The sequence below is a fragment of the Grus americana genome, chromosome 6 (genome assembly GCF_028858705.1).
Source record: "Grus americana isolate bGruAme1 chromosome 6, bGruAme1.mat, whole genome shotgun sequence".
In the NCBI taxonomy this organism is placed as follows: Eukaryota; Metazoa; Chordata; class Aves; order Gruiformes; family Gruidae; genus Grus; species Grus americana.
Window position 1 is genome coordinate 39,362,882 of NC_072857.1, and position 22,356 is coordinate 39,385,237.

Genomic DNA, 22,356 nt, shown 5'->3' on the forward strand with positions numbered 1-22,356 from the left:
GCCTGTGGGAAGATGCGAAGTTTTAATAATGCAGCAATGGGGGATTTTTTTCTTGCAGCAAACGCTCCGGACGCCGCCAGGGCAGCAGGAATGAGCGGGAGTTTGGGAGAGCGGCGGTGAGGGGGGGGGACCCGACGCCCCGGAGACCCGCGGGCGGGGGAGCGACGCTCGCCGGGACGCGCCGGGGCGGAGGGGAAGGGGGGGCGCGGCGGCAGCGCGGCGCCGCGCGGAAACACCGCTGCCCGCGGGAAAAGCGCGCTGCTCCGCGCCATGGCACGCCCGCGCTGAGGCCCGCGGCGCCTGAGCGCTCCGCCGCGGGATTTTTTATCCCCCCCCCCTTCTTATTTTTTTTTTTTTTAAAGAAAAAAAATTATTTTTAATAATAGGCAGAGAGCGCGGAGCTGCGCGGCCCGGCGCGGGCATGCCCGGCCCCCGGGCAGAGGAGTCCCCGCAGGGGAGCGGGACCCGCCGCGGGGGCTGCCCGCCGGCCGCGGGGCTCCTCCGCCCTCCCTCTCCCGCCTGCCTACAGCCTAACCAGCCCCCTCTCCCCCCCTTCCCCCGCCGTGGCAAATCCTGACTCGCAGGAGATCCGCTGGGCATAGGGAGGGGATATATGTATTTTTTTATTTTTTTTTCCCCTCTCTTCCCCCCCCCCCCCCAAGACCTGAGGAAATCCAGCCCAAGTTCGCCGCGATGACTGTGCTGCTGGCATCGGGGTTTCTCCGCGGCATCCCTGCCTCTGGACCGCCTCGCCGCTGCTGGCTCTGAATCCTGAGCGCTGGGTTAAAGCTTAATTCTCATGTTGTGGTTGCTGGGCTGCCGCTTGCCCGTGTTTTGCGATGGGAGGTGGAGGAAAAGGGATTGTCCGTGAGTCAACGCTGAAAATGTGATTAGGAGGAACTGCTTTCACTAATCTGTTTCTAACCATTTAGTCCATGGTGGCCTGTGACCCCTTTCAGCTTTCAGATCGAGCCTGATTAGGTAAGTGTAAATTATTCACTCGGGGTGAGGGAAGGCGGATGGAAACGTTTTACTCGGAGACTCACTTACCTACGATCCTGGCCTCTCTCATGAGGAGAAATGATGAGAAAGTTCAGCTGTAAACTAATTCTGAGCTGAGCGGTATTTATTTACTTGTTGAAATCTGTCCGTGCAAGACGTCTGCAGTCTGTCTGATTTCCAGGATCGCCGCTGAGCCCAGTGCTTGTGAGTTGCTGTGGGACATCTCCGATGCTGTAGCAAAATACAGTGGTCTTATTTGTGATCTTTAGAGAACTTTTTTTTTTTTTTTTAATAATTTGGAGAGCTTCCTCATCAAGCTTCACCAAATTCTCTCAATTGTTTCACATTTCCTCAGACGTGAATTACTTAATTTGCTTCTGCTTTTTTTTTCCCCCTCAATGCCCACCAATCTGCAATGTTGCAACCTACCTGTAGCATTTAGGTGGGCAAGATTCTCTGCTCTGGAGATACGTAAAGGAGCCGTATCTGCGTGAATCACTTGATTTCCAAACACCATGTTACAATAGGTATTGCTGATAGTGGTAACAGGGTGCCTATCCTTGTGATGGAACCGTAGCTAGTACTTCAATTAAGAAGATATCTTTTGAATTTGATAAAGCTTGTGTAATATCCGGTGTCTCCCTCTGTTGTGGCTTTGGAAAAACTGCTTTGTCAACAGGATCCCTTAGCTGTTTCTCTAGGATTAAAGCTTTCTCCTCCTGCTGCTACTTTTTTGTTTCAATTAAGGGAGAATTAATTGCTGAATGTCTGCAATCCACCAAAAATCCCGATACATAAAAAATACTGCCCAGAAAAGGGGGGGGGGGGGCGGGAGTATGTGTTTGCTTGTGTAAGTTAATGCATGTTTGTATATACTATGTGTATCTGTGTATGCACACTGTGGGAGCAGAGGAAGAGAAGGAATGACACATACACACAAACAGTCTGGTTTTGGTGTGTGCCAGCAACTACCTCCATCGTTCCTCATCCCCTGCAATGCTAACATTTCATCTCATGTAAAAGTTTCCTGTAATACTTTGCCCAGTTCTCTTAAGAGAGGTCAGAAACCATTTTGCTGCTGGGCTTGCACTGGCTGTTGGCTGGCGCGCAGGCAGGACGGCGTGCTGGTGGCAGTGATGTGGCACCACGGGCAGCCAATAGCACACCCAAGGCACACGCACGGAGCCTTTGCCTGGAGCTGGCTCTCCTGGGGCAGCGTGGAGCTCCTCTCCCTCTCTGGGTCGGTCCTGCGCTCCACCACCTAAGCGGAGCTCTCCAAAGGTCGGGCCGTGCTGCATCGCTCCCAAAGTTTTAGAAAGGCTCCAGCTTAATAAGGCAAACCCATTTCAGCGGCTCCATGCGTTACACGGGCATTTAACATCCTGCTCGCTGCATTTTTCTCTGGGAATTACTGAAATGCTGAATAATGGAGAAGACAAATTACATCTTTGCTTCTGTCGGGATTATACGGACCTGCCGCAGGCTGGGCTGTCTTGGTAGCCCAGGTAGTCCCTCTTCCTCTTCAGAAATGCTCTATAAAAAATTCTGTACTATTCCACCTCTCACAGACCAAGTATAACCCAGCACCACCTTTCATATTGTACACAGATCTGCCTACAGGTTATGCTTATCTCCTTTTTCAACTCCTGTTTCCCACCTCAGTTTAGTGAAGTTGGGCTGTGCACCGTACGTAGCACGGAGGGACAGTGGCTACAGCAAGAGGTTAAGACCACGCTTAAACTTGGGTTCAAGCCCCTCTGAGCTGCCCATCACCGTGTGATTTCAGGCAGCTAGTTTAACTTCTGGTGCATCAGAAAACTCAACTGCACGAATGAGGAAAGTAAAAATTAGATGATTCTGTGAGCCACCTGTTTTGTGGGCATATGCCTGCAGGCTGTGTGTCTAATTTATGTATTTCATATGCTTTATTCTCTTTAACAGTAATTGAGAAGAGGCTTAATTCAGATGAAACGGCGATAGTTATCTGTGCAGTTTGAAAGCATTGATTTATTCTGGGGTGCTGGTTGAAAGTATGGCCTTTATTATGTCAGTATTCCTTAGAATTTTGAGCTCGTTCTCACTTAAAAATATTTGTTTTCAGACCACAACACTGGTCTCCTTATGGAAGCAGCTGTTTCCATCTGGCATTGAGATCCCATGGAGAAGCTGAGGAGGGGGATGGCTCTTCGTATCCATGAAGCCTGGATACTTCTGGTTGTAATCCCTGCTTTGGTCACTCCAGCTGCCATCAATCATGAAGACTACCCTGCCGATGAAGGGGACCAGACCTCCAGCAATGACAATCTGATCTTTGATGACTACCGAGGGAAGGGCTGTGTGGATGACAGTGGCTTCGTGTACAAACTGGGAGAACGTTTTTTCCCGGGACATTCCAACTGTCCCTGTGTCTGTACTGAGGATGGACCTGTTTGTGATCAACCAGAATGCCCTAAAATCCACCCAAAGTGTACAAAAGTGGAACACAATGGATGCTGTCCAGAATGCAAAGAAGTGAAAAACTTTTGTGAATATCATGGGAAAAATTACAAAATCTTGGAGGAATTTAAGGTATGAAACCCTCTTTTCAGTATTTAGTATTAATGTGCTATGGAAATTGTATTTCTTGTGGGGACTCTCAAAGGCACTCGGTATTTTCTCACTGCTGTTAATTGGCGCTAAAGCTGAAGACCCTTTGAGCTTTGATGCTGGTCTGGCTAATGTGAAAGCTGCCACCTCCTCCCTCACGTGCACCAAGTGAGGGCCAGTGGTCGGTCAGAAGTCCCCGTGTAAAATGCCAGCCCTCTGAATCTGCTGCTCTGGACAAACTCCTTCTTTACTCATAGCACGAATCAGGTTGGACTACCAATGACGTCTGTAAAAATGGTGGTAAAGAACACCGAGTGCTTTTTAAGAACCCCTTTTCCAATTTGGATAGCAAAAATTGATGGCATGGTACTGAGAGTTGTTACTCATAACTGTATGAGAATGCAAGTAGATTGCAAGCTATATTTAATATTTTCATTTCAACTGTGGTAAGGCTGTCTAGAATGGCAGAAGATGAATTTCTAGGCAGATGACCATCTCAAGTAATGAGAAGTATGGAGTTTAATTGTAATGGTTGAGTTCCTATTAGGAATGTTGTAAAGAAATCCTTCATGAATGTATCTGAAAAATAAGACCAGATTTTCAAAAACCACTACCCTTTACACAACCTGCATCTCTCATTCTGATGAGTTTGATTGCATGTTTTCAATTCTGCTCAGGAAAATAGCATTTCACAATGAAGAGCAGGGTCTGCAAAGGTAATAGGTATACACGAGTTTGTTGTCCCAGGTCATGTGGCTTTAAAATTCGTACCTCCATAATTAACAACAGCCTATAACTCTTCGTGGCTGTATGCCGGATCCCATTATACACTTGCCAATTTATTTTCTTTTCTGACAATGAAAATACTTCCATATAGGTCTGTGTACTTCACAAGTTCTCAGTAATATAAATCACAATTTCCTTTTTCCCAGATTCTGTCATTTTTCAGTGAAGATAGTATTTAGTTCCTTTCTTCTATCATGTATGGTTTATCTTCATCTTTTTCTGCCCATCTGTAACTACAGTCACTCAGTATGGGCAAGGCCGTTTAATGTCATGGTCACAAGGCAAAACGAGTACATGAGGAACATCTCCTTGAGGGCCCTCCTGATCAACCTCTTCTCCGCTTTGCTTTCCTGAGGAATGTGAAGATGCTGATTTTGTGAACTGCTTCAATAGCAGTTTCTTCTTGCCCAACTTCATCCCACAAGCCTGCTTCAGTGGTCCCATGTGGACTGCCGTGTTGGCAGGTGATGAAGCGTCCCAGCTAGGTGTAATTTTGCCACATGGTCAGGTTCTTACGTGAAAGGTGTAAGGACTCTTTTTGGAGAGATTCCAGTGGGAGAATAATGAGATGGATCGTCTCATTAAAAGTGTCTTTTGCATGTGAATGAAATGCAAAAGTACTAATCACTTGTCCTGAAAGAAATAATTGCACCTTGATAATGGATTAGATAGAGAAACAGACGTTAGGGGAGAAAGGCCGTTGGAGGGAGTTAGAGCGATCTGGTTCATTGTTTGCTGTGCTCAAAAACTGTGGGGCATTGTGTGGAAAGCAGAGTTCCAGGATCCTCTGAGAAACACAAAGTAGATGGTGGCACGCCGCTCTCGCACAGGGTACCCTTCGGTCCAGGACTGGGATCCCTCAGGCTTAATTTAGTTGACAGTTGAGCTTTTGACCTGGACTTGTGTTTTGCCAAGAGCTCCAAACCTTGTGGAATAGGGCAGAAAACGATTGTTTTTGAAATCTGTGTGTTTACCTAGAATAAATACTGAAACTTTTTTTCTTCTAAGTAGTGGAAAAGATTCAGGCTATAGGATATTACTGTGCACTTCCAGGGGTGTTTTGGGTGGGAAAAAGAAAGAGCACCCGTGAACTGTAAGTTTATAAATCCTATAGGAAAGACAGAACTTCAGAATGCAGCAGACTGCTGCGATGAAGTGAAATCTTGACTTCATTGAAGCATCCAAGCATTTTACTATTTACTTCAACCTAATAAAGATTTTATCTGCTATCTCCACAGCAGAAATTCGGAGCAGTCCATAGGTTTTGTAGGCTCTGAGCTCTGCTCTTCCCTCGTCCTGTTGAATTTATAAGGTCTGCAGACTTTCTCAAGTCCATTCCACGCACGTGGAAGTCTGTCTTTGGCAAAGAGGAGAGGCTTCCTCCAGTCATTCTGATTCAAAACCAGCCCGCTTGCAGTGGAAACGGAGGCACTGGTTTAAGTGGGCTCGTAACCCTTTTATCCACTTGATTTACTTTTGCTAATGGGTAGGTTCCAAATCATCATCGGTAGAAGTGCTCGTCGGTGCTGGGTTACAGCTGAAATTAGCCTCCATTTAAAAATCTTTTGCAAGCGTGTGTCTGCGTGTGTGCACACAAACATTCGTACTTGCTCTGGTAGTATTACCAGGACTCACTCATCTTGTAGAAATTTCAACTACCTGATCTTTCACAAATCAGGATTTGTTTTTCTCTGGGAAATTTTTTTTCTCTAGGATATCAAAATCTGTGAGAGGTTTCCATTGGGAAGAGTTTTCCTGTCTTGTTTCTACGTTTCTGTTTAGCTTTGGGGTGCGAGAAATCCAAATGCGATTTAGTCTTTTTTTTTGTCTTACCACTGACAGTAGCTGTGACTATCTCAGGGTAAAGGAGTAGTTAGAAAGACCCATTTCTCGAATATTTAGCTTTCTTCTAGTGAGCTGATCTTGTACCTCTGATTTTTTTGACTCATAACAATTGTAAGCACAAAATATAAACATGACGAACAACCATCTAGCTCAGACAGCTGTCCAAATGTTTGTGCTCGTGCCCCTAAATTGCTAACACATACAAATGAAATGCTGAACTGAAACTCAATTGTACATCTAAACCCATTAGTAGTTTTTCTTGTATCCTTTGTAAAACCTTGTGTCCCTGACAGATGGTTTAGTAACCCCATGGAGCATCTTCATAGCTCTGTTACGGGTCCTGGGAGATCTTTGTGGGTTTCGAGCCCCAGCTGCCCACGCCTGCCGCATCCCCGCGCTTTGCTGGGACTTACTCCCAACTTCGGCCGAGGCCGCAGTTCCACCGGGAAACCCCGCGCAGGAAAGGTCGGCGCGGTCTCTCTAATGTGAGTCAAGAGCCGACTCAAATTGATTGCTGCCTGGCGCTTAGGATTTTGACTCCTATGGAGCAGTACGTGGGAGAAAGGGGAGGTCTGGTGGCTTTTACCAGGATCCATCTGTCTCTTTCCCAACCTCATTTCCACTTCTGTCCTTGTCAGCCTCGAATCTGGCCTCTCCGGTCCCTCTCAGAGGCGGACGTGGGGTGATGGGCAGCCGCGGTGGCTGCAGGGAAGGTGTGAAGGATGCTGCAAGTCTCAGGCAGTCTCTCCGTTTTCTCCAGAGCGATCTGGCGGGGACTCTCGGGGTCACTTAGCAGCTTGCTTTTTCTCCCACGCATCAGCCGTGTTTTGATTTCAATCCTGGAGGTTAAGGTCCGCGTCCCAAGCGCTCTGTGCTTGCCTGTACTAGCAGACATCTCTCAGGGAGGTTGTTAACCCTCCTCTTTCTTCCCAGAGAGAGAAAACAAGCAAATAACAACTCAGAGAGCGGTCTCGGTTATTGCAAGTACCCACGGTTGTGTTTTAAATGAATGTTCCCAGACAGCAGCTTATGTAAACTTGAGGAGACAGTGTACCGCCAGCGTGATGGATGTTCATTGGCAGCTTGTGGAGAAATCGTGCAAATGTCAGTGAGACAACAGTTTTCCTAAGTGCTGATTAGTTTTTACTCTCCTGCATAAGTTACTGAGAGAAAAGCACACGCCTACCCGCGTTTGAGAAACGCAGTTTACGGCGTGGCTTAACGTACGTTTGTAGCCACAGTAAGGAGCTGTCTGAAAAGGATTAGGTTGTCAGGTTAAAATGTCCGTAATCACTTGCGAACTCCCTACATCCCTCACCACCCAATATAGGCATATCCGGAATAACCACCTTCCATGGACCTGCATGAATACGTAGCAAAATATAATTGCTGGGAAATGAATGACCGGCTCACAAGAGATTGTCAAAGCTGGCATCTTGAAGCATTCTCTTCGTTTTAGACCGTACAGGCAGGAGCTGCTCCCTGTCCCTGCAGGAGAGTGAGTCCTGGTGACATGGGTTTTGGTAGCACGGTGCCATCCTTCTCAAAGTCAATGGCAGAAATTTTCTAGCCACAGACTTTAAAGTCCCTCCATTTGCCTGCCAGGACTCTGGGTGAGTTATCCTTTGGGTGGGAACACGAGGGGTTTTGGCATCACAACTTGGCCTTCCTGGTAATGTTCCTGTCAGAAGAGCAGCTTCTCCTTTCAACCTGCAGTTGTGAACTTGAGCTTTGAAACATCAAGGACATTTTTTTGGGTGCTCTTCAGTGGCTGTCCCGCTTTCTGCCAAGCACAGAGCTACAATTTCTTCCAGCCGTTGGCTCTGCCAATACCTCACCTTTCGTCTGCCTGCCCTTTCCAGTGACTTCTCCACCAACTTGTTCTCTCCCCTTCCACCATGACCGCTCCCCTCCCAAACCCATCCTCAGTCAAAAAGTCCCCAGTGATGCCCCAACGTTTGTCCTTTGCGTCAAGCGCAGGTGTGGAGGGAGAACAACCCATTGCCTGTGGGCAGGCCTCCACACAGGGAAAAAAGAAAAGAACAGGAAAGGGGACATTTTTGTTTCATTCTAGAGCACAATCTCCACTGTCTTGAAAAGAGCCAGGATTTCACTGCTGGAGCTCTACTTTATTTTTCTTTCCCATGTTTCCTGCCACTATATCTGAAGTTCATTGCTTTGTTTTGTCCACAAATCATCTGTAATCCTTCAGCTAGGGCTTCTGTATCTCGCTGACTTTATGTCTTCTCGAGCAGCACTTTGCACAGTAGGGATCGCAGCTCTAACAGGGATCTTCAGGGTATAATCAGAATCCAAAATAAATGAGGGACTATATAAGCATAGCATTATCATATACTAATGCTCAGCTCGTTATGGAAACCTTTACTTTGGAATAGCAGCACCTCCTTCTCCTTTGTTAATGCTCTTTAAAAATGTTTTATTAATGCAATTATCTCAATATAACTTAACAAAATAAGACCTCTCATCAAAAGGCATTAGCACATGCAAGAGTGTATTCAGCTGTTATCCCGGCATCTCTCAGTCCCTGAAATGCAGCGTGTCCATTCTGCCACTGGAGACAAGGAGGCAATGAAACCCAAAAGTGATTCCCCGCCCCCAGAACCATGCCAGAAATAGAAATTAAGTGGTGCGAACTCCAGCCTTGCTCTGACCACTAGTTCCCCAGCCTGGGAGTGCAACCTTATCAAATATGAATGGAACACTTGGGACGTTCCTGGAGCGTTACTGATGGGATGGTGCTGTTAGGTGAAAAACAAGAGCTCGTTGCAGCCCTGGGTGGAAAGGGGAGGCGAGGGGGAGAAGTGTGCGACCATCCGGTGCCTGGGGCGGTGCAGGGGGCTGCTCTGGGCGGCCCCCAGCCCTGCCCGGGTGTACTGAACTGCCCAGCCGCAGGTTTGGAGTGTGGACGCTGTGGTTTATAGCAGCGTGAGAAAGCAGAGATACAGCACCTTAAATCTGAGGAGCTTTGTTAGGCCACTACAAACACAAAGTGAGGAGAAAAGGGAGGTTCTTCACTGAGTTTTCTCCTCTATTATATGAGTTTCCTGGTGAATCTTGGGAAGTGCTCAAATCATGGCAAGCTAATCGTCGCAAGAACTAGCATATTAAAACCTTTTGGTGGTATACGAAACCAGTCGCCCAAAATCACTAGTAGTTTTTAAATCTTCGCTGATGAATTCCAAGAAACTGATTACTAACCCAAGCCAGCATGGGGCCCCAGTTTTAATATTGGCATTTTTCTCTCCGAGATGTGTGCAGCGGGGTTTTTTTCTACTATGACTCAAACAACTGGGGCTTTTTTTTTTTTTTTCTCTCTTCTTCTTGTGTGTTCTGCAATTTCACGTACGGCTAGAAAATCATAATACAAAAGAAATTTCAATAACGTGCCTGTGCTTTAATAAAAGGAGCCATGAACAATGCCAGCTCTGAAGATAGCATACAGCCATTGAAATCAGACAGGGGAAACAGAACATCAGTCAGATGGAAAAGTATGATTTATTATCTCCCTCCTGGCAAAATTACAGTGACAATGTCTATGCAAAGGAATCTGAAATTACTGACTTACTGTATTTCTGTCATAATTTGTACCAAGAAAACATACTAAAATAGATAGGCATGTCATATATTGATCTATAGTGATACCTGGTTTTTAAATTATGTTATGTACGTAGCTACTGATTCTATAACATATATATTACATTATGCACGAGTGTATTATTACAATAGGTGAAAGAAGATGGCCTGTATTCAGAATTTGGCTACAAAAAATCCATGCTGTTGTTTTCCCCAGATCACAGTAATACACAGAGGCCCCAAAAGCTCAGAGCTCCGTGGTGCCGGCTGCGCTACACACATATTCTCTCAAAGCTCCCCATTGAAATAGATGAGACCCAAAACTCGAGCATCAGCATGATTCAAAATCACAAGGGATTAAGCACAAGCCCCCGTGTTTTAATCACAGTGCACCATTGCGGGAACGCAGTGCAGAATTTGGCCTGTACATGCCAGCCCAAGGGATTGGTATTTTTCCAGTAAATGGGACACAGGAATGAACGTGTGCCCAACATTTGTACCGCCAAGGCTGTGGCTGGGCTTTCAGATATTCGCGCCAGGAAATAGCCCATCGACTCTGCTTGCTTCCAGATTTGGGGGCTGTCCAGAGAGCTACTGAAAGAGAGGAGATATCTCTGCACAGCCGGAGAAGAGGCTCTGGCACTCCCTCTCCCCTCCGTTGCCGCTGGAGACGTGCTGTTAAGAAAATGGGATGTGTAGTACATGCAACTGTTACCAGCTCCTTCCAAGAGTGGTGAAACCACATCTGAGGCTTTATTAGCGTGCCAGACAATGCTCAGTGGGGCCAAGGAGAGAAGCGCTCTTCCCTTGGCTCACCCAGGGTATGTCCATCTCTGGCACCCAAGCTGTTTCTGTAGGGCTGGTGAGCGTGAGGTCCTCAGCCTGTGCGGAACGGTGTCATCCATAGAAATGTTGATGGATCATTGGCGAGAAGTTTCTTAGACAACCGTTTCTTACCAGAGCAAGGGGAAGTGCAGGTGTGTGTTTGTTGCTACTGGAATGTGCTTTACGCAGAATTGCATTCATTAAAAATAATGCTCAATTAGCTAATTATCCTAGTTATTGTTTTTAAGGCTATAATTAGATAAGTCATGTAGTGACAACGCTCGGTCTAGTTGCAAAATAAAAATACATGTAGCGTTAGGCTTCCTGACTCTTTGTTCTGCGGTACAGTTCAGAGGTAATTCTTTGGGCATTACAATAAAATCGTTATGCCTGGAGGAGCATCAGGGTTTGAAGCAGCTCCTCAAAGCAGGGAATCTCTCAGTCTGAGCTGTGGTCATTCTGGGCAGGAAAACCTTTCTGACTGAGGGTTAACCCAGTGTGCTCCCTGGGTGTTAGCAGATGCCTGCATGTCCTGTCATCACAGATAACCTGTTCAATCCCATTTTCATTTCACATCCTTCCTGGCTTGGGCTCATAATCAAATGTGATAACATCCCCTGAGGGACAGAAACCTCCCGGACCCTGCTGGCTTGTCTCCTGAGGGTTTAAGCAATGGCAACTGGGGGCAGACAGGGGAATTTGGAGAATGCTTTCTCCGTGGTGCCAGCTGGTAAAAGAGCTGCTTTATTCTGTGGGGCAGGTGGGTCAGGTTCTCCACTGCTATGAACTGCTGCAGCTCCATGGATCACAGGTGGCCCATTGGGATGTTACACTGGTGCAAAGTTCGGTACCAGTTAGATATTCCTCTGTGGAGTTTGCATGATGCTGACCTGAGATGAGGATTTGCCCGAGGGAGCTCCCATGACGCCTGATCCACCTTGCCAGCTGCCAGAAAGTAAAGAGTTAGGCTAGGCCATCAAAAAAGTACAGATAATGGAGAAAGAGAAAAAGCAATGAGGAGCAAGTCAGTATTTGATGTGATTTGTTTGCCCCTCTCCCACCTCTCAACATGCAATGAAATCAGGATCGGTGTCAAAGCCCAGGAGCAAAGGGAACCAAACCTGCAGCAAACCCAAGGAGACACGTGTGGTTAACCCACTGGTGCAACCACAACTCACTGCTTGGCGGGACGGGGCTTTGAAGCGGGGCCTGGAGACAATGAAGGAGAAGGGGATGTCCATGTAGATGTAACTTTGGGCACTCAGCACCCTTGAGCTCCTGTACCCTCAGCAACGTAAAGGAAAAAATCAAGTCAGCTCCTAACTGCACCTTGGACATAGACTTGGTTTCAGCCAACACGCCTTTCCTTGGGAGGAGAAAAAGGTGATACAGCCACAGAGCGTGTTAATGGCGATCAGTAACGAGCTAAGGCATCCCTTAGGGCACAAGAGGTGCGAAACCGTGCGAAACACCATGAGGGTGGTAGAGCACTGAAATCGGCAGCGTGGGGCCTACAGCACGAGGGGCTCACACCTTCCCTCGACTGCCGCAGCCCAGCCAGGAGTCACCCGCAGGGATGATTGTTTCCAATCTGCTGCCTGAGCAGCGCGAGGACGACGGAGTTTGCCTTCAGACAAAGCAGCCTGACTCCAAAGATTGCGTTCAGTTCGGCCAAACAGCCATCGTCTGGCTTCATTGTGAGTGGAAGGGTCACAGGGCCAAATCCATCACTGGTGTAAATCTACCTGGCCTGTACCGTGGCTGTGGAAAACTGCAGGAGAAGGAACGCGATCCAAATCTCCTCCCCAGCGATGACTGGTTATGCTATGCCTACCTCCTTAATACACATCCAGTACTTTATCAGTACATAGTGCTGATCTCACCACCTTCTCCCATCTTTTGGTGTGAATGAAGAAGGAAACAGCACTCAGGTGTAGGGAAAACATGAGGAAAAGGGGTCAGCTTTCTGGCCAGGTCCTTGGTTCCTTTCTCCCTGCCCCAGGAGGTTTTCTCCTAGACGAGGCTCCTTCATTGCAAAGAGCTGACAGGGAGGGAACGGAGAGCAGGAAGCTGCCAGCTGGGCTCTGTTTCCCTACCGATACTAACAGGAGCTTAACAAATGTGAAGCGCACACAAACATTTTGTCTGTGTCCGAACGGGGCTGCGCATCACATGTTGGAGACGCAGTCCCATCTGTCATATCTGTAACCTTTCGAAAGGAGTTCTGTTCCCTGTGCACTGGGCATGTCTGAACTAAAAAACTATCGTAATAGAGTCGTTGAAATTATCACCGCAGTAATAGAGACCTCCAGTCCCCTTCAGGCCCAGGGTAGGTGAGGTCAGGAATAAAAGGAGACATATATCAAAACAAAGGGAGCGTTCTTACCAAAGAAGTGCAAAGTCATGTTGTTAGGGAAAGCTCCGCTGCTGCTCTCAGGAGAGAAAAGCAACCACGAGACCAGCAGATACCCAGCTCCCGTGGAAAAAGGGCCACGGCTTGGCTCAAGGTTGTCTCTCTCTCACCAGCTCATGAGGAGTCACTCTCCAGATCCAGACATGGCTCCAGGAGCCTTTTAGACCCATCGGGTTGTGTGTTACACATAGCAAGTAGAGGAGTACGAAGCTCCTAATGCCGTCACAATCCTGAATCATCAGACGTGGGCCCAGGATGCCCATGGTGACGCATGTCTTCTGTGCTTCTCTCCCTCATCTGGCTTACTGACCTGTAGTAGCTCCCCAGGAATTTTTACAAAAGGATGGCAAGGATAATGTTGTATCCAGGTATAGACAGGCATGGTCTGGGGCTGAGAGGAGGATATACATGGTCTGGAGGGATTACAGCGTCTTTATGCCTTTCCACCTCCAGAATCCAAGCCTGGTCACCAGCCTGCTGGAAAGACTCTTGTAGCTGTGAATAGATAAGCAGCAGTTAGGGATAACTAAAACTGAGCTTTGGGTGGAGAGCTGCAGCATCTGCAGGCTAAGACAGTAGGCAAGTCATCTTCAACCTCCTTGTGATGGGACGGCTTTGCGTATAGGATGGAGTCACCATTTGTAGAAAGCGTTTTCAGTAATGTATCTGTGTCTCTCTTGTCCTTTTAGTTGAGTGAGAAATTTGTCATTTCGTTTCAGTCTTACATTAGTAACGTTTGTGTGTGTGCGTTGGGGGCTCCGTTAGAAATACAGGATCTCAGCATCCACCTCTGCTGCTTCTTGGAAGCCAGCTCCTTGATTTAGTCGATCTACAGTATGGTGCAAGCATTTTTCAATTTTTGGATGGCACAATTCATTTGTATTGCTAGTGCTCCGTATAAGTAGGATAGAGCTCCAGTTTTTCACTGCAAAGAAATTATCTAATGACTCAGTAGGTTTTTTCCCATTGCAAAATCATTTGCAACCTGATGGCGTTTTCAGTGATTGTACTCGTCTGTACTCACTCACCGGACTGTTTATTTGAACAACTTTCCACCTATGGAAAATCGAAGTCATTATGCTTTCTGTAGCATAATTGACTGTGTCTCCACTAGCTGGATGGATGATTTTTATTTTTTTAAGTAAGTGACAAAAATGAGTGAAATTTTTGCCCCATGCAAGTTCTTGTATTGGTGCACATGCATGCAAAAAAGAGCCATTTACCAAACTTTTCACACAATTTAGACATTTATGCACTGCTAATAGTAAAGGCCAAGCGAGCAGCCCCGAGCAGAAGTGGGCTGATTTCAGTCTCGCTTTCTGGTGGGACTCGCTAGCTAGCCCATTCTCCACAGTTTGGCACCTGCAAAATTTCTCAGTTGAAAGCTTTCTCTGAACTTCCCTGCAATCTCCTGCTAATCTGCCTGAGATCACAGGCAATTTCAATAACAATGAAAATGATTCTAATTTTGACTCCAGGAGTATCTTCGATGAATGCTATCCTGGTTTCTTTTTTATTCATATCCCCTGGTTTATGACTTCCCACCTCAGCCGTAATGCGGAAACCGTTTTTGCCTCCGATTTTATTCATCAGGTCCTTTTTAACTTTCTTCCCTTTCTTGCTTTCTGCCAATAAATTCACCACCTGAAACTGTAGCTACAAAACCCATTTCCATCAGAATTGTCATTGTCCTTAGCGTCATTAAAAGTTACAGCTACTCTTAAGATGTAAGTGCCCAATTTGACAGACTTCGCTTTCCATCGCTCTGCTTTTCCTGCTGTTTTATCTGCGTGGAACAGGATGCCATCAGTCGAGCCTGTCTGAGGGGGGAGGCTGAATGTGATTATCCACGAGTGCTGGCACACACTCTCTTGAAAACTAAAAGATGGAGAGATTGGCAGCAGAGATGGTTTTCAGCTTTCCTTCCCTTGGAGTCCAGCATTCGCAGGGGATGGGACGCATCTAGTCCCTCCCGGGGACATGTAGGCAGGAGGTGCACGTAGATACAGGTAGTGGATCCGAATCTAAGGCGAGGTACTGACCAAGGCGTGCAGAAGTACCAGGCTAGATCTACTGCATTCAGAACCACCTTGACAGCAGTAGAAATGGAGATGATGGCATCTCCTTCTTCTTAAGGGGTTTGCACTTCGTTTTCTGACATGTTCTCAAAAGGGGAGATAGCATTGCAACTCTGTATTCAGTAGAACTATGCTGAAAAGCATATTTTCCCTTTGCAATATAATCTAGAAAAGGCGTATACTTATGCACCATTTCCTTTTTGGTGTTTAAAGGAGGCGGGAGCTAACATGCCTGATTAAGGTTCGCAGTGATATCAAGAGTCCTGGCATCTGCTCTGCATTTGCTCTGCTGCGATGGATCCTTGGGTTTCCGTGGGGCTCAGAAAGAAAACACAGTGGCTTAATTTCTTGGTTATACACTCCTTCAAATTCCCGTCAACCAAGCAGATTTCTCCAATCATTGTGCTCATTTTGTAAATACACCTGTTTGACTGTGAAAAGCATCACGGGCCCCAATAGCAGGTCTATTCAATTCAGTGCAAGTACTTAGATTGCCTTCTGCTAACTCAAAAAGCCTCTGCATGATCAGTACGTGACTATTGTAACGTGATTAGATGGTTGTAAACACTTACATGAAGCTTTTCTATTTCCTTCCTCAAAAGAAATGTCGAGTATTTGTGATATAGTTGTGAAGTTTGTATTGCTCTGTAGTTGTTTGCTAGTAGCTGTGTATAATTGATGGAGGGCTGTTGTGCAATAGTCAGGCAGCACGAGGACACGGTCCTTGTGTGACCACTTCATGGCACCTAGTCAATGAGATTAAGTCTTCGAGTATGGGATTATGGGATATTCTTGTACCAATACCCTCTTCAAGCTTAGCTGGAGAGTGTAGGAAGGAGGGGGAAGAGAGCAGCCCAATAAATCCTGATAACTGGATCTCAGCACAGAAGACTTAGAGGGCAATTGCAAGAATTTGCAGTAGCTTTGAGCAACCTGTATGCTAGCTCCGGCAAAGATGTAAACTGTCTTCCATGAGGCTGAAAACTCAGGTACGAAGAAAGTACCACGCAATTTAAAGTCTTTTCTTGAAAAGGTAAGGAGAGGTCCAAAGTCTCGGGCAGTGGCTGTGCTAAACACGCCTGGAGGAAATCAGGAGCTGCCGTCTAAATTCCTAGAGCGGGAAGTCTCCGGGAGTAACAGGCCTGTTTATAGCGTGTGCTGATGATACAAGATCCACTGGCTCTTGCAGTACTTAGGTGCCAGATCACACTTTGCTCTCCGAAGGCTGCTTGGGAAATGGGCACCGTGTTCCCAGCTCCCGGAGGGGTATGAGCCGCAAACCCCGAGTATGAGTGAAGCCAGCTGGATTAATCTCAGCTAATCACAGGAGACTGCAGCCTTAACACTTGGTCTGAGACCTCTCCTGAGCTGGGTGACAGCCCACGTGTGGGACTGAAATGAGCGTGCTTGGAAACCACGGTTAGCCTGGTGAATGTGACAGCAGAGCAAAAACTCTGAGGAAAATTGCTTCTGATTGACAGAACAAACAGGTAGAGAAGAAGTATCAATCAGATGTCATCTTCAGAGTTTTTTGTTTGTCTTAGGTAAATCACTCCCTTTCCACCTCTCTAGAGATGTTTATGTAGCAGCAGCAGCTAAGAGTGAGTGACAGGCAGAGGTACAGATGGAGAAATCCTTATTGGAGGCAGGGAAGAGGAGGGCTGCAGAATAATCTTTCATATATATATATATATGTATGTATGCTTCCTCCATTCACGCAGGAGAATACCCACTACTCGCTAATAAGCTCTTGCAGGGCAATCTGCATGTTCCAGAAAAATCTTTCACGTATTTGGAGCAGCAGAGAGGTGGCTTAGGGTGCTGTAGTTGTGGACGAGACTTGAGCAAAGGGTGAAATACAGGCGAAGTTCAGTATTTGCAGCAAGAGTTTCTATAATTAAATGAGATGTCACAGATGCAGTAAAGCAAGATCTTGCAAGATCTTGCCTAAAAACTTGAAGTTTTGTGTGTCAGTTATTTGTGTGATTGTACCAGCTGCCTTGGTCTAAAAAAAAAAAGTTTGATTCAGATCTCTTCAGCTGTAGAAAAGCATAAAAGAGTAGATTTAGACACTGAGATTTTAATTCAATTTTCCATTTTCTTTTTTCCACCTTTCCTTTAAGTTTGGGAAGAGTCAGGCTATTTTCCTGAAGAACTGTTTGATCATGCAACCTCTCTGTCTATCCACCAGTCCTTCTGGATGACTCGAGGGTCTGCTGGAGCCCTCCAAGCATAGACTGTCAGAGGCATGAAATGTCCGTATGAAACCTAAAGAAGGACCCACGTGTTGCCCAACGCCTTTAAGAGAGGGAGCCCCTTATCGCTGTGAGGAGTAGCTGGATGATGTTAGCAGCGTAATTCCTACACGTGCTGACAATTGCTTCCAAAGAGAGGGTGAAAATGGTGGGGAGCTGGTGTGTATATGGGAGCAAGAGTGAAGATTAGGAGATGCAGTATCCACATCTGGTTTGGCGTCCTCATTTCCCCTGCTCAGGGTGCATCTTGTTTCTTGTTCTGTTTCCTTTGCTGCCTTTTTCGTTTGTTTGTTTATATCATCTATCAACTTTATCATTATGTGCTTATGCACATAAAATCTTTATTAGCCATGCGAATTCTCTATTCTCTGTTTCAATTTTCCTTCCTTCTTTCTTTGTTAATAAGCTCTGCTGATTGCAGATGTTTCTCATTTGACAGCACCTGAGACTAAGGTTTTCCAGCCACTCAACCAGATGAGTGCTGGCTCCTTCCTCCGGCTGCCCCACTACGTGGGACAGGGCCATACCCTGGTAGAAGCAGGGAATGAACTTGCCCTCCCAGCCAAACCTGGGGTCATGGTCCTCCTTGAGATCAGTAGAACAGAAGAAAAATAGAAGTTGGGCCATGATCTCAGGTGTGGTTATAAACGGGGGTGTTTAGGGTCCACATCCTTGTGGTTCTTTGGTCTCTTTGAAGTGACTGGCAGAAGGAGAGGTCAAGCAGGATCAGTGCTGAGATTGAGAAGGTCCTTTGTTCTCTGCGTCCCGCTTCATCTGTTCTCAAATGGTGGTTAGATTTTGGCCATGTCTGCTTCCCACCAACTTGGCGTGACTTGGCCCTTGCACTGAGAACAACATCAAAGAATGTATTTCCTCACTAGTTCTGCTGTCACCCCTATTGTAAGTGAAAATTGGGTAAAAAAAAAAAAAATTCAGGTGCTTTGTACCAGTTTTCCCAAGTCAAAATGCTGTACTGTACAAAAGGACCCAGTTCACTCCCCTGGTTTTAATGATAGATCCATTGCTTAAAACGTGCCTCAAACAGAAAGGAACCACGCAGTTCTTGGGTGGGTATGTGTCTGTGTGGTGGCTGCGCACCATGGACATCCTTTCCTTTTGGACAATGGTGAGAAGAATGTTCCCGCACCAATATCTCTTGAAATCCTTCCTAGCAAATCCTTTGCTGCAAAGTCTTCTAAGAGATTATTCTACCTTGGACAGGTGGAGTGAGTAAATCATCTTCTTGGCCAAGCCTTTTACGATCCTTTAATCTTCACACTTTTTCCAGAATATCAGTTTAAGGGACACCAGTAAAACGTTTGCGCTGTCCCTGTGGGAATGGCATAGCCTCTGATTTGTGTCCTCTCTCCTTCATACTTCAGGAGTGTTTTTTCAACCTTGTTTTTCAGTAGGGATCAGAGCTTCTTTTCAGGAACTGGTGTTAACTGGTGTTTGAACTTCAGTGGCTACAAAAGTGTAAACCACCCCTCTTCCACGGAGGATAAATTTTTGAATCAGGAAACGAATCTTTGGGACATTTTTCACTGGTTCCCTGTTCTTCACTGATTATCAGTTCATCATTCCACCGCTTGGTCTACGTACTGCCTATGTAGATCAATAGAGATCTTTTTGGGCCGGTGTCCTATAGTTGTTCCACAAGAAGGGTACCCCCAGGGAAATCAATAGCTGGGATGCAGAGCCCACAGACAACAGCAAAAAGATGCTCAATCACTGTGCTTGGGGCAAAATCCTTTCTGAAAGGGCAGGTGTTTGCAAATCAGATCCCAGAGCACATCTTATGGGAGAAAGTACGTAGACATTCATAAAATAAGTGGGCAGGAAGGCTGGAGTCACCCGTGGAGGTGCAGGACTGGGAAAGAGCCACAGTGAGGGGCACTGGCAAGTGAACCAAATGGTCAGATAGAGGAAGATCCTGGAGGCTAGGCCAAGTACCTTGAACTTGATAAGGCGGGAGAGAGGAGGCGGCTGTGAAAAGTCTTGTCATTCATGCCAAAGCAGCCTTTTCATTTGCTGGCTTCTCGTTCCTTGTACCATTGAGGTGTGCTTTCCTTCTTTAATTGTGTGCGGTTCTTCCCTCTTGCAAAGCTGCTTCCAGTGTCAAGCAACATCATGGTTTATTACAGTGTCATTTTCAGGTTACACCAACAACGCAAAAGCAAAAGATGTGCATGTCATGTCTCATTTACTCAGTTGCAGAGTCGTTCAGGGACATCTCCTACTTGTGTTGATCATCTTTAAGCAGTAGATTGGGCTGCAGTCCTGGAAATGCATCACGTTTTTCTTAGCGTTGCAGCCACTGGAGTAGTGAAGATGGGGACAAGTCCTGAAGGATACGTCAGTGAAAACCTCCACAAATCACAAGATCAAGTTCTACTGCTCCATATAATTAGCGATTAAAATGAGTAAAAACAAAGCAGCAATTTTCTTATTGATCCCTCAGCAAATAGTTCTGTCTGTTTTCTTCTGTATTGTTTCTTCTTATTAAATAGCCTTGAATAAGAAATGTCAGTCAAATGAATTTAGATTCCTGCTGCTTCAGACAGAAATCAAAGCAGGATTGAACGAGGAAAGATAATTAGAGGAATTCCACCTCCACAGACTTCTTCCCTTGCTCAAGGAGTGCTGATTTTATCTAAATTGCCAAAGCTGTGAGCAAATGAGAGGTGATGGGAATTATAGACTGCAGACGCTGAGACAAAGCAAGAGAAGCTTTAATTAGTGCATTTTAAGGTAGAAATGAATTTCCTGGGAATAAATTATTTGACTCAAGACATATGGAGCTTCTTAGAGGTGAACTGAAAAGCTTTTTACCTGCCAGAACCAGGCCTCACAGGTTGTATCTGTCTTGTAGAAATGAGTGACACGTCACTGGGCTCTGAAACACATGGGGATGAATCCTTTCCTTTGCATCTCACTCTTTTTTTTTTTTTAATATAGAAAAATTCCCATTGCTGCAGATTCCCACCAGTGCAACAGAAAGCAGAATTTTTTCCAATACCCACATTTACTCATTCAAGTGTTAGTGATGGATCAACTGTTGCTGAGGAATTGGGAGTTATGTATTGAACCTGCGGGTACTGAAAGGAAGCTATTTTCCTTTCAAATTCTCCTCTTATTCTCCTTTCTTAGTTCTGTTGTCATCCTTTCATCACACTTACACACACATAAGGACACTGGAAACCTTAAAACACTGATGTTCCTATTTTTTGCCAAATTTCTATAGCTTTTCAGAGGGTGAGACAGTGACAACGCTCTACTATTTGGAGGTAGATAGAGATTCCTGTTTGAATTGATGGAGCCGAAACGAAACCACTTAGCTGGGTGCTTTAATCCAGAGCTCCCTGACTTCAGCAGAATTATTCAGGCTCTTAATTATTTATATATTCTGTGTGAGGGAGTTGCTCACAAACCGTGTTGAAATAGGCAGGAGTGGGGCCAGGGCCAGATCTAATGGTTATGTTACGGGAGTGCTTACAGAGCCCTGATGCAGGTGCTGCGCAAACGCAGAATAAAGTGGTTTTGCCCCTCCAAGAACAACACTGTTCTCCTCCCTGCCGAAAAGCGAGAATGAAAGCACATCCGGAGGCTGGCAGATGGATAGGCCGCCCCAGCAGCACCTTACCGACTTCTTGGGGGTTGCTGGAGGTGGTGGTCCACATGAGATATGAGTGTGACCTGGAAAATCACCCTGTCCTCTCTTCCTGGGATGAACCACCACTCGTGATCTTCCAAAAATCCTGCTCTGCTCCCAGTAAATGTGTAAGATAACAACAGATGGGTAGAGCAGAGGTACGACCTAGTGGCTTCAGCTCGGTCTTTTTTCACAAAGGGACCTAAAGTCTCCTGAAAGCTAAAAAACCCCACACCCTCTCTGGGAAAGCAAGTGTCATGCTCATTGTTTTTTCCAATGTTCTGGTTGCCTATTTCAGATGTTGCTATTTTGTCCTATTAGGTTAATTTGTATTACCCGTGCTGAATGAATGCAGTCAAGAGGTATTAAACGCTGATGTGTTTATCTTATGGCAAGATAGAAATGTTGCAAACTTGTGAGCTACGGTAGGAAATGGGCTAATTTTAGATTTGTTCCTAGCCCTCGCCATGCGAATGGTGTCGCTGCGAGCCCAGCAATGAAGTTCACTGTGTTGTAGCAGACTGCGCAGTTCCCGAGTGTGTCAACCCAGTCTATGAACCAGAACAGTGTTGTCCTGTCTGCAAAAATGGTAAGAAAGTACTGTATTGGCTTTAACAAAGAGATATAAAGGAAACATTAAAATGTTGTTACCGATGCATCACCAGGAGATTTGCTTCCATCAGCACAGGCTGCCGTTGGGGCTGTTACTTCTCCTTGTGCGCGGGCTTCAGTTACGAGGTGGCAACTGTGAAAATCAAGGCTGCCCTTCCTGGCCTGTGTCTTCTCATTGAAGCTGGTGGGATTGCTGACTTGAGTAAGGCTTTGTAGGAGTGAGTCCTGATATCAGGGACAGTCATTTCATGTCTTTGCTTTTTTCTCATAATTAGTCTAACATGAAGTCAAGTATATAAGGGAGAGACTTTGTCCCTAAATTAAGAAACCAATGGTTATTACCTAAGACCAGGGGAAAACTCACCAAAATCAACGGCAAAACTTCCACTGGGGTGGAATATCTACCAAGCCTGTAACGTCACTAGTAGTGTGCTGGAGTCTGTGTGTATAGTGTTGGCCCTCGTTGTCCTGCTGAAACGATGTCATGAATTGGAGTCTGATTCAACAATACTTTCAAGAAAGATTTTGGGATGACTGAAAGTACCTCTTTGGAAAATAAATCTTTTTCCAAGAAGGTCTCCCCGGCCTTGTACCGCAGCCCATACACACATATGTCTCTGGAAAAGCACCTTTCTCTTAACGTAGATATGAAGACAGATTAAAAGCTGAGCTACCTTCACATAAACTTCTTCATGGCTTTCTTAACAT

The 22,356-nt window shown here is 45.9% G+C and overlaps 1 protein-coding gene across 2 annotated transcripts in view; it reads left to right on the forward strand.

Moving 5' to 3' along the window:
* Positions 1-22,356, forward strand: part of VWC2L (von Willebrand factor C domain containing 2 like) — a 55,240-nt gene that overhangs the window by 764 nt on the left and 32,120 nt on the right. The window contains exons 2-4 of one of the 2 annotated variants that reach the window (XM_054830798.1): positions 663-981; positions 3,104-3,570; positions 21,496-21,625. In XM_054830798.1, the coding sequence (XP_054686773.1) occupies positions 3,160-3,570; positions 21,496-21,625 (541 nt within the window). In that variant the 5' untranslated portion in view covers positions 663-981; positions 3,104-3,159. Of the gene's footprint in view, positions 1-26; positions 982-3,103; positions 3,571-21,495; positions 21,626-22,356 lie in introns of those variants that run through there. The other variant, XM_054830797.1, reaches the window with a different exon arrangement.